The sequence below is a fragment of the Macadamia integrifolia genome, chromosome 12 (assembly GCF_013358625.1).
Source record: "Macadamia integrifolia cultivar HAES 741 chromosome 12, SCU_Mint_v3, whole genome shotgun sequence".
NCBI lineage: Eukaryota > Viridiplantae > Streptophyta > Magnoliopsida > Proteales > Proteaceae > Macadamia > Macadamia integrifolia.
The window spans coordinates 20952168-20967906 of NC_056568.1; the positions used below are offsets into that span (position 1 = coordinate 20952168).

General features: G+C 41.1%; 1 protein-coding gene across 7 annotated transcripts in view; it reads left to right on the forward strand.

Moving 5' to 3' along the window:
• The first annotated feature begins 14144 nt into the window (after positions 1–14144).
• The window catches only part of LOC122058123 (ATP-dependent RNA helicase DBP2-like), a 68704-nt gene continuing 67109 nt past the window's right edge, over positions 14145–15739 (forward strand). For 6 of the 7 annotated variants that reach the window (XM_042620619.1, XM_042620621.1, XM_042620622.1 and 3 more), the window contains exon 1: positions 14250–14684. In XM_042620619.1, coding sequence (XP_042476553.1) covers positions 14400–14684 — 285 coding nt within the window. In that variant the 5' untranslated portion in view covers positions 14250–14399. The other variant, XM_042620620.1, reaches the window with a different exon arrangement.

Here is a 15739-nt window from a genome sequence, read left to right on the forward strand (position 1 = left end):
ATCTGGGGCATACGCGCACTGTGGATGTGAGTAGCATGTTTCGTATGACCTAATATGTTTGTTTAGGTGAATAGGAATAAAATGAATCTCATGCATATAGGATCATTTGACTTGCAATTGCTTATGTGCATCTTTCTTTCCATTTACTGAGCTAGTGAGGTCACCCCTCGTGTACACACATTTTTAGATGATTTTACAAGCTATTCAGTAAAGAAGCCCATGTTTGGTCCTACCGATGAGACCCTAGTGGGGGATTCATGGGTCCCCAAAGGATTTGAACACAGTGAAGGTCTCCCGTGTGAGAGTTGTGTTGTTGGGCAACAGTGATAGATTCGATTTGTCATATTTTTTTATTATGTTGGTATATTTCTTTTTTGTGCCCTCGATATTTAAATTGATATTTCATGTGTAATTAACATGCATATGGGCCCACATGTAAATATTTTATGTATAACAATTTGGGTATCAAGAGTATAAGGGAATTTCAGGTTATCATTTACAACAAGACTTTCACTGTATTTGTATCATTATACTCCATTGATCAGGTGTGACTTACTGTGCTATGGATATGTATCAGATGATCCTGGTGGTTTTGGGTTACCCGAAGGGAACCCAGTCTCCGGTCTGGTTCTATGAAAATGGGATTTGACAACGGTGGTATTAGAACGCGATGCTCTAATCACACAGAGCATGCAAGACTAAGTTCTTGGAAACCCAAACTTAGATAAGGGGTTGGGAAAAAACATAAAAGACTACAATAAAATTCTAAAATGATAGAAAACTTAAAAATTTTGCCATGTTGTAGTTGTATGTTAGGGATACCAAAATGCACACAAAAAACAAGAATTCATAATTATATAAAAGTTCCACATACCAAGAGAAAATTCACAACATAATTACATCCAGAAATCTCTCTACACACACTAGAGAGCTATCCCAAAAAATTTAAGACTAGAAGAAGAGAAATGAAAAGAAAAAAAAAACAATAGAATTCTAAAAAGCAATTACATCCCAATAAGAAAGAGAAAAAAAAAGAAAAATCATTAGTCCTATCAATCCTTATCATCAATGTCGTCCAAGTCGATGACCTCCTCCCTCTACTCTCTTGAGTTAACACCCAAGTGGTGATCATAATAGTCGAATCGATGGTTCACCAAATCCATGTCATCCAGAAGATGCCTAAGACTCTTCGCCATGTCCCTAGAGGCTAAGTCTAAGGAATGGTTTACGTCATTGATGTCTATGATCATACTCGCCTGAGTTTCTTTCATCTCTACCTGCCCTGTCAGGAGCTTTTGCCTAACCCTCTTGAAGAGCCTTCAAACAGGCCATCATACTCTGGAAATCGAACCCTCTACCTGGAGATGGTGAGACTACTCTAAGGGGGACCTCATCCTCCATCTCTACGTCCATCTCTACGTCCATCTCTATATCCTCCTCCTCCTCCTCCTCGGGGATATAGTCATCATCATCCTCCTTGTCATCACCACCCTACTCCTCGGCTGCCCCTCCCACCACTAGCTCCATTAGATGAAACAAGCTCATCTTATGCAAGATGCCCTGGCCGAATCTGCCCGCAGGAGCACTACCCACCTCACCCTCTAGTGTTACCTGGAAGTGCTCAAATACCTTGGTGAAAGACAGTGCATAGGGGTGGTTGCCGTCAGCTGGATGGAGTGCATGGAACTCCATGGTCTTCATAATTACATAGGGAAGCCACAGATGTGGAGGACCATCCAAAGCAGTGTAGAGATAGTAGGCCACATATGTAGCCATGAAGCTCACCTGATTTCGATGCCCGGCTCAGGGAAGCAGGTTAAACTATACCAATCGACTGAAAACTTAGACCTCAGGAAGTAAAGCAGTCTCAGACTCTGGACATACGGCGCTATCACAAATGGTCCTGTAGATGTGCTTCTGAAGAGACTCACTCATGTGGGGACCCAATGCCTTACCCTTAGAAGGGCAGTAGTACCACGTACCCTCCTTGGAGATACCCAAGATCTCTGCCAATAAGTCGAGTGGCAATCTAATGTCCTGACCTTTCACCATACTGGTGAGAGTATGCATCCTATTATCATAAGCCACCTGCTAGTTGTAGTAGAATAACCGAATGAGATTGGGGTAGCACTGACGATCAATAGATAACACAGCCTCCTAACCTAGGGTCGTGAATCTATCGAGCAACCGAACTCGAGTGAAATCCTCTATCACCACAGATTTTTCCATCAACACGGATCTCTTGGTGAAGGTATCCCCAGAGAGTGCAGCCTCGAGACTGCAACAGACATCTTCATTATAATCCTCTATGTCCTCGGATCGGTCTCTGGAAGATCTAGCCCGAGACGCCGAAGAACTGGAAGCAGCACCTTTCTTCTTCCTACTGGAAGCTTGCTCGCTTTTGGATGAAGAAGCAGCTCCCTTACCCTTGCGAGCAAACATCCTGGAAATATAAAAAGGAAAATATGAGAGGAGAACTAAAAAGGTACAAAATGTGATTTATGAGTCAAAGGATGACAGTAAGGTACGAGTCCAAAGTTGTGAAGGATGATTAGTGGATATGACAACTATAAAAAAACACATTGAGTGGGAAATGGTGTTTTGACAAATAAAAGGGGAGAGAGTATATAGTGAAGAGCCACAATCATAATGTAATCATATATATGTGGTAGATTTCCAACCACACAATTGATGAATAAACATCATGAAGTCATAATACTTGAAGCATCATATGAGCATGAGATAAGAGAGGAAAGCAACTATGAAATGCATAGATACATACAAATACAAAGTTGGTAACCATTTGAGAAAGATGACAGATTTTCTAAAAGAAAAGGAAATTGAAAATTTCATTGAAACTGCCATAAACTTAACATATTCAAGGCATTGTGGAAATCGATGGCAATGCCATATGAGGAAAGGCTCAATTTCATAAAAAGATGTATATTTTGGCGTATTGATGTCAAGACGTGTGAAAGCCCCAATTTTCCAAAGGACACTAACCTCGAAATGGGGAAAACCCATGCCAATATAAGGAAAGTCTTGCATATGTGCAATGTGATATTCTTACTACTGCTATGCAACCAAATGTGCATGGTTAGGCTTAGTGAATCATGCATTGGGTAAGAATGCAAAGAGAAAAATGAGCAAAACCCTAAGCAGCAAGAATTTGATGAAAATAGGGTTATCAATTCATAGAAATGACCAAATGTAAATGATTAAAAGAAAGAATCATGAAGTGAACACCATAATTACACATTTACATTCAAATTGGCTGGAAGAAATTAAAGGAAAATAGAGTTTTGAGATTATTGAACAAATGCAATCGAATCCCTAAGAGAAAAGGGTGAAATCTTACTTACTTGAGATGGAGAACGTAGTTAAAGGACTTTGAGTGCGAATAGAAGCATGAGTAGGGCTTGAAATGGCTCCTTGATCCTTCTCTTGGATGTCTTGGACGAGTTGGACAAGAGAGGGAAAAGAAGAAATGAAGAGTTTTTGAAAAAAATGGGCTTTTCTGCCCTTAAAAACAGAACCGCACGAAGGACTGGTGGGTCATAAAAATAACCCACCCGCCGGTGTGAATTTTTGGGCCAAAAATCCCTGATTTTTGGGGTTTTAGTGTTCAAGCCTCATAGAACCTATTTTTTATGAAAATTATAGGTTGATGTGCAAGTAATTTCCATGTATACCTATATGAAGTGAGTATGATACCATATGGAATGCAATGTGCAGTATGCATACCATGATGATCAAATGCACTAAGATTGTGTAATGGGAGGCATGATGTGAAATTGATTTATGCTTACATAAAATATATGTGGCACTTAATTGTACCAAACTTGATGCAATCCAGGTACGAAATATCATGGTACGTACTAGATCCGGTAGTAGTGTAAGAGGGGCCCTACGTGGTTCCCAATCTGTTGGATGACCACCTAAACCTCGGGGACCTCGACCACGGAGGAGTCTTAGACAGGGAGATAGAGTTAAGGATTCACCTACACCTGAGGTTCCGGATCCTCCTCCTGTTGTTACACCTAGTGATGGTGCGGCTCTTATTCAACAGTCGCAACAGGCCTTCCAACAACAGCAGACTTTCATAAATGATGTACAACAATAGTTGCACCCTATGTACATGAGTCAACATCCTCGTGGGGTACCTTTCCCACAAGATCCTCCTATTATACCTGATGTTGGAGTACAGTCGAGGGGTGCTTCTCCTCGAGCACCACCTGTTGAGACACAAGGGAGTGCATTACCTGCAGTACCATCACAGAACCAACCAGGAGGTACTCCACCTGGGGTTACTCCACGGTTCCACCTCATGGCACTCCTCCTTATAAGGTGCCTCCCTCATATCAGTATTATCTGGCATATCCACCATATTATCCACCAGCAGCCACTACTGCAAGGCTGGTGGAATCATTTAAGAGGCACTTGCCACCTATCTTCACCAAGGTGGGTAGTGATCCTCTTGAGCCAGATCAATGGATCCAAGAGATGGAAAAGATATTTGAGGTGATAGAATGTACAGAACCTCAAAATCTCATCTGTGCTAGGTTGCAGTTAAGGAATGAAGCTGATTCATGGTGGAAGGATTTTAAGCATATCTTTTTGGCAACCCATCCGGAACCAACATGGGAATAGTTCAAGGAATTGTTCCTATCAAATTATTACGCCTCAAGCTTTAGAGATCGTAAAGAGACTGAATTCTCAGCTTTGACTCAGGGAAATAAGTCTGTCCTTGAGTGTCAGTAGCAGTTTGAGGAATTGTTTTACTTTGCCCCTCCACACATGAAAACAACAGAGGAAAAAGCAAAGAAATTTCTGAAGGGGCTAAAAGTATCCATCGGCACAATTTTTTGGGCTATGTACTCGACAGATTTTGCTCAAATTGTCCAGAAGGCCAAGACTATAGAAGACAAACAGAAGGGAGAGTCTTCCACTATCCCTGGACTTTGAAAGAGATCCAATCCCTATGTAGACTCAGGCAACCAGAACAAAAGTTTTCGCAGGCCATATAATTATGGTCCATCATATCAGCAGCCCTATAGGTCATCGGGTTATATGCCCCAACTAGCCAATAGCCCGGGTACTACTTTTTGCCAGAATACTAGTACTGTGCCTATGACCCCACGACCACCTCATCCTCCTACTGCACAAGGTCAGATACAGAGGGCACCAGTACCAGTGCTAGCCTCTCAGAATAGGTGCTATGTTTGCCATTTGCTTGGGCATTTAGCAAAGGATTGCCCATGCAAGCCAGTTGTGGTGTAGAGTCAACCTCCTATTCCTAGACCCGCCTTGACTCAAGGTGGCCCACCTCAAGGGAGAATGTATGCATTATTAGTTGAAGAGGTTGAGACAAACCCCGATGTTGTAGCAGGTACCCTACCTATCTCAGGTATACCAGCTTATATATTATTTGATTCTGGGGCATCACATTCTTTTATATCTAAAAGATTTGCTAGTAAGATTGATGTGACACCCAAGACTTTAGAAAGTAAATTGATTGTTAGCACACCTATGGGCAAGGTAACACAATTGAATAAAGTGTATGGGCCATATTCCGTTGAAATATGTGGGAAGAAGCTGGATGCCTAACTTATCAACTTTAATATGTAGAATTTTGATGTTAAATTGGGCATGGATTGGTTATCTACTCACCAGGCAAATGTTATGTGTGCCGAGAAACAAATTAAAGTGGTGACTGGTGAGTGACAATGGTGAAGAGCTTATGTATCAAGTGGATAATACAAAATGACCTAGAAAGATTCTTATCTCTGCATTACAGGCGATAAAGTTATTAGAAGATAGATGTCTGGGCTACCTAGCTTCAATACAAGATGTAGAAGCAAAGGTCACCCCCTTACAGGAATTGAATGTAGTTAGGGAATTCTCTGATGTCTTTCCAGATCATCTAACCCGGCTTCCGCCTGATAGGGAGTTAGAGTTTGTCATTGATTTAGTTCCTGAAGTGGCACCAGTGTCTAAAGCTCCGTATAGAATGGCACCACCCGAATTAAAGGAGTTACAAACTCAGTTGTAGGAATTGTTAGAGAAAGGGTTCATACGCCCAAGTGTTTCTCCTTGGGGTGCCCCAGTTCTATATGTCAAGAAGAATGATGAGAGTTTGCGTATGTGCATCGATTACCGTGAATTGAATAAGTTGACCATCAAGAATCAGTATTCATTGCCACGCATAGATGATCTTTTCGATCAGTTGCAAGGTACTAAAGTATTCTCAAAGATTGATGTAAGGTCTTGTTACTACTAGCTCAAGTTAAAGAGCAGTGATATACTCAAGACGGCTTTTAAGACCAGATATGGTCATTATGAATCCCTAGTGCTGTCTTTGTGCGTAACCAATGCACCAACAACCTTTATGGATCTAAAGAATTGAGCATTTTATGATGTTCTTGATCATCATTTTCATCGATGACATCTTGATATACTCGAAAATCTTGATATACTCGAAAACAAAAGAAGAGCATGCACAACACTTGCGAATGGTACTTCAAAGATTGAGAGAATAGCAATTATATGCAAAATTCAGCAAGTGTGAATTTTGGTTGAAACAAGTTGGATTCATAGGGCACATAGTGTCTGAGAATGGGATCGAAGTTGACCTGAAAAAAGTAAAAGTAGTAGTGGAGTGGGAAGCTCCCAAGAATGCCACCAAAATCAGAAGTTTCTTGGGATTAGCGGGCTACAACCAGCAGTTTATTGAGAACTTTTCCCGAATTGCCGCCCCCAATGACCAAGTTGACCCAGAAAGGGGTGAAATTTGAATGGTCTAAGGAATGTGAGGATAGTTTTCAAGAATTAAAGAAACGATTGGTGTTAGCCCCAGTGCTAACGATACCAGAAGGTACTGGTGGGATGACAGTCTACACGGATGCCTCTAGAATTGGGTTAGGTTGCATTCTTATGCAACATGGCAAGATAGTGGCCTATGCATATAGATAGTTGAAGGAATATGAGAATAACTATCCCACTCATGATTGAGAATTGATGGCAATTATCTTTGCCTTGAAGATCTGGCGCCATTAATTGTATGGGGAAAAGTGCAAGATATTCAGTGATCATAAAAGTCTTAAGTGCTTTTTCACCCAGAGAGATCTGAACATGAGACAGAGAAGATGGCTAGAACTCATGAAAGATTATGACTGTGATATACAATACCATCCAGGTAAGGTTAATGTAGTGGTTGATGCACTGAGCCATAAAGCTCAAACTGTATCACTTGTTTATTTGGGCACCAGCCCACAACTTAAGCAAGAAGCCATGTTAATGGATGAGATCATTTTGAATGAGGGATCTACCTTAGAGCTTGATAGCAACCGGAGGATATTAAGCAGTTAACCCTATCTCTGGCAGCCCTATAGGTGCAACCATCCATTATGTATGAAATAATCATGAAGCAACCTATGGATCCTGACTTATAGAAAATCAAAGTTAAAATCCAAGAATATAGGATGGATGATCCTAATTTCACAATAGGCGATGACGGAGCACTATTGTTTCGAGGCAGATTGTGTGTTCCCAATGACATGGGGATCCAAGACAAGATAATTAAGGAAGCACATAGTTCTGAGTACACGCTTCACCCTGGAAGCACCAAGATGTACAAGGATCTTAAGCAAAGTTACTGGTGGCCAGGGATGAAGATTGTAGTAGCCCTATATGTTGCACAGTGCCTTACGTGTTAGAAGGTCAAGGAAGAGCGACATCGGCCATATGGCACTCTTCAGCCACTCCCAGTACCGGAGTGAAAATAGGATATGATTACTATGGATTTTGTCACCGGGCTACCCTGTTCACCCAAGGGAATAGATGCAATTTGGGTGATAGTTGAAAAACTTACTAGAACTGCCAATTCATTCCAATCAAGACTACCTACTCCATGGATAACCTAACACAACTTTACATGGAGAATAATGTTCACTTAGATGGAGTACCGATTAGTATAGTATCGGACAGAGACCCAAGGTTCACATCTAAATTCTGGAAGAGCCTCTAGTATGTTATGATAATACAGGTGAACCTAAGCATTGCCTTTCATCCACAGACTGATGGGCAATCTGAACAGACCATACAAATACTAGATGATATGCTCAGAGCATGTGCAATAAAAATGAGTGGTAGTTGGGAAGAAAACATACCTCTTATGGAGTTTGCTTATAACAACAACTATCAATCAACGATCGAATGGCTCCATATGAGGCATTGTATGGTAGACGGTGTAGAACTCCCTTATATTGGAATGATGTAGGAGAATGACGAATGCTTGGGCCAGAGATGATACAAATGACTTGCGATAAAGTTGATGTGATTCTCGAGAAGATCAAAGCTACCCAATCTCGTCAAAAGAGCTATGCGGACAACCGCAGAAAAGACATTGAATTTCAGGAAGGGGAGAAAGTGTTTCTGAAAATCTCTCCTACCAAGGTCTTACACAGATTTCATAGGAAGGGCAAGTTGAGTCCAAGATATGTTGGCCTGTTCGAGATCTTAAAACGGGTTGGCCCAGTAGTATGTATGTTGGCTCGTTCGTTGTCTTTCAACAATGTACACAATGTGTTTCATGTTTCAATGCTGAAACGGTATGTACATGATCCATCACATGTGCTAGCAGTGGAATTAGAGTACTTAGAGGCTGATATGGCTTATGAGGAGCAGCCTGCTGAGATCCTGGACCGGAAGATAAAGACTCTTTGCAACCGATCCATTGCCTTTGTAAAGGTGCGACATGCCAATCGTTCACTTAAGGAAGCATCTTGGGAGAAGTAAGCTAATATCCAGGCTAAATATCCTCATCTTTTCAAACTACTAGATAACTTCAATTTTGATGATGAAATTTTTAAAGAGGGGGGTAGATGTAGAGCCCTGCTCTTTAAACCCAGGTATATTGATTGGTTGGTTCGGTTTGGTCTTGCAGGGTCTGAACCGAAACGGGTTGACGCCAGTGCCTTATGGTCTATGATGGCAAGGGTGACATCAAATGCGGGGGTGGCTGGATGAAATTGAGCCGATACCCAAGATGATCCGCATGCCTAAGCCGTGCCCTTTCACATATCACAAGGCTATGTATAGATAAGAAAGGTATGTTATTGTATTTTAGTGATAGGAACTTGGTCCACAATAGTGGCGAGAGTCTAATATATATTAAGACATCGTTTTCCTCCAAAATACAGCAATGTTGGCTTGTTTGGCCAACTGGTGGGTGTCACTAGTAGGTGCGAGACCCACTAACGTGACTCACCTATTGGGGTATTGTGGATCCCAGCATACCTAGCTTGGATGAACACATATATTTTGACCTCCTCATTGTAATGGGGTCTTGTATACCTGATGATGTCGACTACTTCACCCGGAAATGGAATTTAATGTGTTTTGGTCCATAAATAGGCAAAACCAAACATGCCTTACAAGATATTTATGAACCAAGGTATAAATAGCCTTCATATCTCTCTCTTCCTCATTTATGGCTTTTAGCAAGGTTTAGTGAGAGGAGGGAGAGAAGATGAAGAAGAAGAAAAAACTAGGGAGAAGCCTACTCCCTTGGATCTCGTGGCCACAATTCACCTTTTCGCCGTTGGTATCTTCACTGGTGTCTTGAGATCTATCTTTTGAGATAAAAAAAAAACCCCATAAACCCTTGAGATTTGATGAAACCCTTTTGTATATATTTGAGTCTAGAGGATAATGAAGCCATTATGTGATTTCCTTGAAGTATTTGAGAAGAAAAACAAAGATTGGAGGTTATTGAAGTGGCATTTGAGTTTGGGAAGAAGATTTCCAAGATTTAGGGTTTTTACAAGTAAAGGTATGATTTCTTTACCTAAATCTTGTTGATAGCCTAGATCTATGGAACAATCAAGTAAAAGAAGCTTAGAGTGTGTGGGAAATGAAGTGGGAAGCACCCTATGGGGTTTCCATGAGTTGGAATGGAAGACAGATGAAAAACAACAAAACCCAAGGAATACCAACGAGTAGGACTGGCGGGTTCCACACCTACCAGTGTGACCTGCCTGTCCTCTCTGTGTCTACCAGTGGATAGGACCGGTGGGTGCCACACCTACCAGTGTGACCCACCTATCCTCTCTGTGTCTACCGGTGGGTAGGATCGGTGGGTGCCATACCTACCAGTGTGACCCTCCTGTACTGTCTGTGTTTATCGACAGGTGACACACCTACCAATGTGACCCGCATGTCCAGAAAAAATTCACAGATGGGTCCTCCTACCCATCTGTATGACCCACTTGTAGCCCAAATGAACTATGATTGAATTCAAACTCATCGACAACCTTCTTCACACTATTATACGCATAGTGACCATATCCTATGTCGTTTATGGTCCCGATTTGGATGCATTTCTAAACCCTTTATCTGTGCTAGGTTTCAAGAATCTCATCTTCTCACTCCGGATCTTACTTGTACCGTGAGTGCTGATTCTTCTACGATAATAAGTAAGTGGGGAGAGGACTTGGATTCTTAATTTGTGGAATGTTTTTGGCATCCTTTACATTAATGGACTACATTGACATTCCGATTGCCATTCTCATGCATATGGTTGATGATTATATGATGCATTAAGAACTGAACATGTTATATCTTAAATTCTATATGCATTGTTGTATGTTGCATCTTGAGAATGGATTTAGCATGTGATGTTTATGATGCAGGGTTGCCGAACATGTGTGGGATTTTCTAGAATAGATGTTGTAGTTGGCTTGGAAATAAATGCATTGATTCACCATGGAATGGGACACGAAAGAACTATGCAATTGTACTATCTCATGTAGGAGCATGTAGTTAGGATTTCATAAACCCTCGTGCTATGACCCTTCCCAATACGGGTTTACGTGTTGGGTTATCACTGGGGGGAAGCATTGGTCGCTAACCGCCATGGTGGTTAGAAGTATGCATGACTGATCATTAGGACAATTGGAAACCTTGGTGATATATTCAGAGGGCTAATCGTACTGCTTTTAATTTCTGCTATGGTTCGGCCACGATTTACTTTTTTGAGTGCTCATGGTGGGCCTTCTCTAACAACCCTATGGGAGTATCGCGAGATGGAGAACGTGTCTTGGACCTAGGACATACGTGCACTGTGGTTGTGTGTAGCATGTTACCTATGACCTAGTATGTTTGTTTAGGTGAATAGGAATAAAATGAATCTCATACATATAGGATCATTTGATTTGTCATTGCTTGTGTGCATCTTTCTTTTTATATTGAGCTAGTGAGTTCACCCCTCGTGTACACACATTTTTAGATGATTCTGTAGGCTATTCAGTAGAGGAGCCCATGCCGGGTCCTACCAATGAAACCCCAATGGGGGATTGGTGGGTCCCCAAAGGATTTGAACACGGTGAAGGTTACCCATGTGAGAGTTATGTTGTTGGGCAACAGTGATAGATTCGGTTTACCATACTCTTTTATTATGTTGGTATATTTTCCTTTTGTGCTCTCGATATTTAAACTGCTATTTCTTGTGTAATTAACATGCCTATGGGCCCACATGTAAATATTTTATGTATAACAATTTGGGTATCAAGAGTATATGAGAATTTTAGGTTATCATTTATGATAAGACTTCCGCTATATTTGTATCATTATACTCCATTGATCAGGTGTGGCTTGCTGTGATGTGGTTACTGTATCATATGATCCTGGTGGTTTTGGGTTACTCGGAGGGAACCTAGTCACCGGTCCGGTTCTATAGAAACGGGGCATGACAATTAATGTCTACAGTGAAGGAATGCCTCCTTCATTGTTAGGTGAGAAAGGAAACTGCCTACATAATATTATACCTTTATTTTTTATTATTAACCCAACCCTTGACTTCATTTAGAGGGCATCGTCCTTTTCATTTCGAATCTATGTTGTTTCATTATCCGAAATGTTTGTCAATGGCCATTTATCCTTGGTGCAATCTAATTTCCAGTTCTCCATCATATATTATATTTAAGAAATTGGATAATTTCCAGTCAACTTAAGGAATTTGTATAAAAAGGTGTTTGAGCATGTTCTAAAAATTATTATTATTGATAGAGCTTGATCTTTTACAGTTACTTCCAATATCATACTCAACCTAGGATTAGATTGCAGAACTCACTTGCAAATTAGATGTTGAGCTAACCAAGGAAGAGGAAACATGGTGGTAAAAATCAAGGCTGTCATGGCTTAAGGGGGTGATAAAAATATCAGTTTCTTTCATGTATTTTAAAGTTGAGGCTCTCCTCAGTTGCTTGGACAGAATTAGAGTAGGAGATTTATCCAATGATCCTTGACCATTTAAGTGTGACTTTTACATCTGAAGGGACTGATGATGTCTCCCTCCATCAAGTGCTTAACCCAGTAGAACCAATGATTAACAAAAAACAAATGACCATCTCTGCAAGTTGCAATCAATTGAAAAAGTTTTGTGATGCTCTCTTTGCAATCGGTCCTCTCAAAGCTCTAGGCAGAGACATTTTCCTGCCAACTTTCTTTTAGAATTGTTGGGATGTTAGAAATGATGACATGTTTTTTCTTGTTCTAAAATTTTCAAACAACGGGACGTCACTATGATTAGTTCTTTAAAGCTACTTCCTCTTTTCCTCAAGTTCTATCAAGAGATCAATCTCAGCCATTTGTTTCCATTCCACACCACTTGGAGCCATTGCTTGCTAATTTTTTCAAAATCAATTGTGATGCAAGTCTTTTGCATGGTTCTTTGAATGAAAGCAATGGTTTTATTTGTCGTGACTATCACAGAGGCCACTGGTTTCTTTTTAGATATTTCAGTGGAAGCTATGATAGTTTGCTCAACCTTATTAGAGGATATATTTGAATACCTCAATCACATTATGGTGGAATCTAACAACAAAGATGTAGCTTACTTATTACAACTGTGTCCTAATTTGGTCAAATTTGAACTTTTGTAAAAGATCTCATGCCGGATGTTGTTAGCACCAATGATTTTTGGATTGTGATGGTCTACTGTCACAAAGGAAGGGATGACCCTACCTGTCAATGCATTTCTTGCCTGAAGCATTGAAAGGGATTCAAACCTTCCAAACCTAAGCGGTGAGTGATCTAACACCTCCCCACTTGAATTCTCGCATGTGTTAGAATTTTCCAGGAAGACTTTGCACACATCCCTAGGGAAAACCCCAGTAATTGGCAAAAGGTGGACAAAAGACTAGAAAGTCTGGCACTGGGAGGGCCATCGGCAACAACTCGACAGCAAGACCACCTCCTTTCGATGACCCCTTGCTATACTGAAATGGTTCAAATGCCCATGGGACCCGCTATGTGCGTTGTGGACAACTCCAACCAGCCTCCCACACTACATGTGGCCTTTACCCATGACTTGCACACCTTGTGAGTCCAAGATGGTGGGTCTAAGTGGCCCGATCAATGGCTTAAGGTAGTTGGTCGCGAACAAGTGTGTAGGCAAATAGGCCCTAAGGCCACTCTCTATTTAAGGGAGAAATGAACCATTATCCTATGGTTTGCAATGTAATCTAGGTAACATGGGGTAGGTGGGGATGGGTCTCTTTAGTGGGACACGTGGTTGGTACAAATAGATATCTACGAGATGGGTAGGTGGAGCCAACCAATCTTTTTATTGATGGAGGTTACTACCTTTTGGTTTGTAGGGATGGAGAGGACCACACTTGATTGGATGAAGACGACTAGACCTTAGTCAGGGGCCACACAAGATGTCTGCCCCTGATCGCGTGGAGCTAGTTAAGTATGGTGTCCCTGAACTAGCTAGGTGTGGTCGAGAAGCAGAGATATGATTAGGAATATTCAAAGCTCCCATTGTCGACATTTGGGGACATTCGCGGCGACCAGGAATGGTTGGTAAATCTCTCATCGTTTTGGCTTCCCACAATATGTGAATCTCTTATTGACTGATCATATTATGATATATCACGTGTAAAATAAGAAAAAAAAAGTCTGAAAGACAGATTGGCGCTTGTGCCAAACGGAGGGGGTGCAAACTGTGCAAACTAACTATCCCAATTAATGCTTCGATGTGAACTCCTATGGCCCCACGCTGGTGCAGGCCATGCTGCCTTTCCTGAACACTCTCCCCCGTAAAATATAAACGTGTTCCCAGACCCCTCGCAAAGAGAAAACAAAACTGTAGTCTATGGCATTTTCAGTCTGTTTACACTCCTATCTGTACCACTGGCTTAGCGTAATTGACAAATTCAAACAAATTAAAAAATAAGTACGTCTTCTTCGTTTTAACATTCGGTACACAGTGGCACACCCAACTCACATTCCCATCATTCTCGTAACTTCGTAAGCAATCTCTCTCTTCTCACTTTTCTGTCGTTGCAGCTTCTAAGATTCTAGAAAAACGAACACACAGAGTTGGGGACGAGAAGATGTCATATGTTCCACCTCACCTTCGACAATCTTCTGCAACTCGGAGCTCCACAGCTTCCAAAACTACATCAGAAACCCTAGATAACGATCAAAAGCAGTCATCTTCAAGCCTTCATTACTCTTCTCTTCAGTCCAAGGGCTCTTCCTCTAGTTACTCCGGCTTCTCCCATGCTGCGAATCGGACCCCCGCCAGTCTCTCACATTCGAGAACTCTCCCCCCGCTTGAACCTGTTTTCCAGCAGTGGAAGCCGTCCGAGCGAGTTTTCCGTCTGAAGCCTGAACAGGTTAGATCACTCTGTGTTTTCAGGTTCGTTTATTGCTGTCAGGTTGTATTTGCAGTAGGTTTTGGTTCGGTTGTGTTTTCGTGATTTTCTGCTTTCTTTTGTTAGTTGTTGTTTCTGAATGTTGGCTTTTGGTTGCATTTGGTGGTAGCCGCAGAAAAATTTCTCTGGAATTTATCAGGACAAGCTTAGTTCCTGTCGTAGATCGTTTCTGAGTACTTTATGCATTGGTCCCTGTTGTCTATTCACTAACAGATTCCCTTAGCTGATCCAAGATACTATTGAATTCCTTGTTAATGAATTTATTTTCTGGGATATGCTTATGCTGCATGTGTTATTTTTCAGTTTGCCCAACAGTTCGGTTCAATAAATATGTTATATACATAATGTTGCCACTTCAAAATGACTAATGTCTATGACATTGCATCCTTTTTTTTTTATTCAATTATAATTTACTGGACATTACCCTTCACCAATGTATCCCTTATAGATACTCAAATAGAGAAAGGGATATGGTTGCTAGGGATCTTTTGTTTCTACTGGAATCTACGATTGGCTCATTTTCTGGTTCTCTTGAAGCGGAAAGTGATATGAAGAGATGGAGTTGGACGTATGAATTGAATACTGATAAATTATGGTCTTGTGTGGGAAAATTGGCATTTTTTAACTGTGCTATAGGTTTTTAGCGGGCATTATGTGGTAAATGCATTGTTAAAGTGCTTCTCACAATTAATAACAAGCTCACTATACTGCCTATGCAAATGTTGCTTCTATGAATAGAAGTTTGTCCACATGGAAATTATTGGGAGGGCTTTTTAGTGGAGTGACAACAACTGCACCTCTCGTTTCGAAAATTTTGACCCAAATTGATAACAAGTCCCCGTTTTCTATTTTTTTTTCCTGGCAATCTCTTTGTAGCTTACCTCCCCATGTTTTTGGGTATGTGTGTGCTTCTTCCGTAATCTTCACTTATCTTTTGATAAGCTTTTCCCTAGGTCCACTAAGCACCCTCGTACCCAGAAAAGGGTATCGTTGTTATAACCCTTTTTTTCATAGGT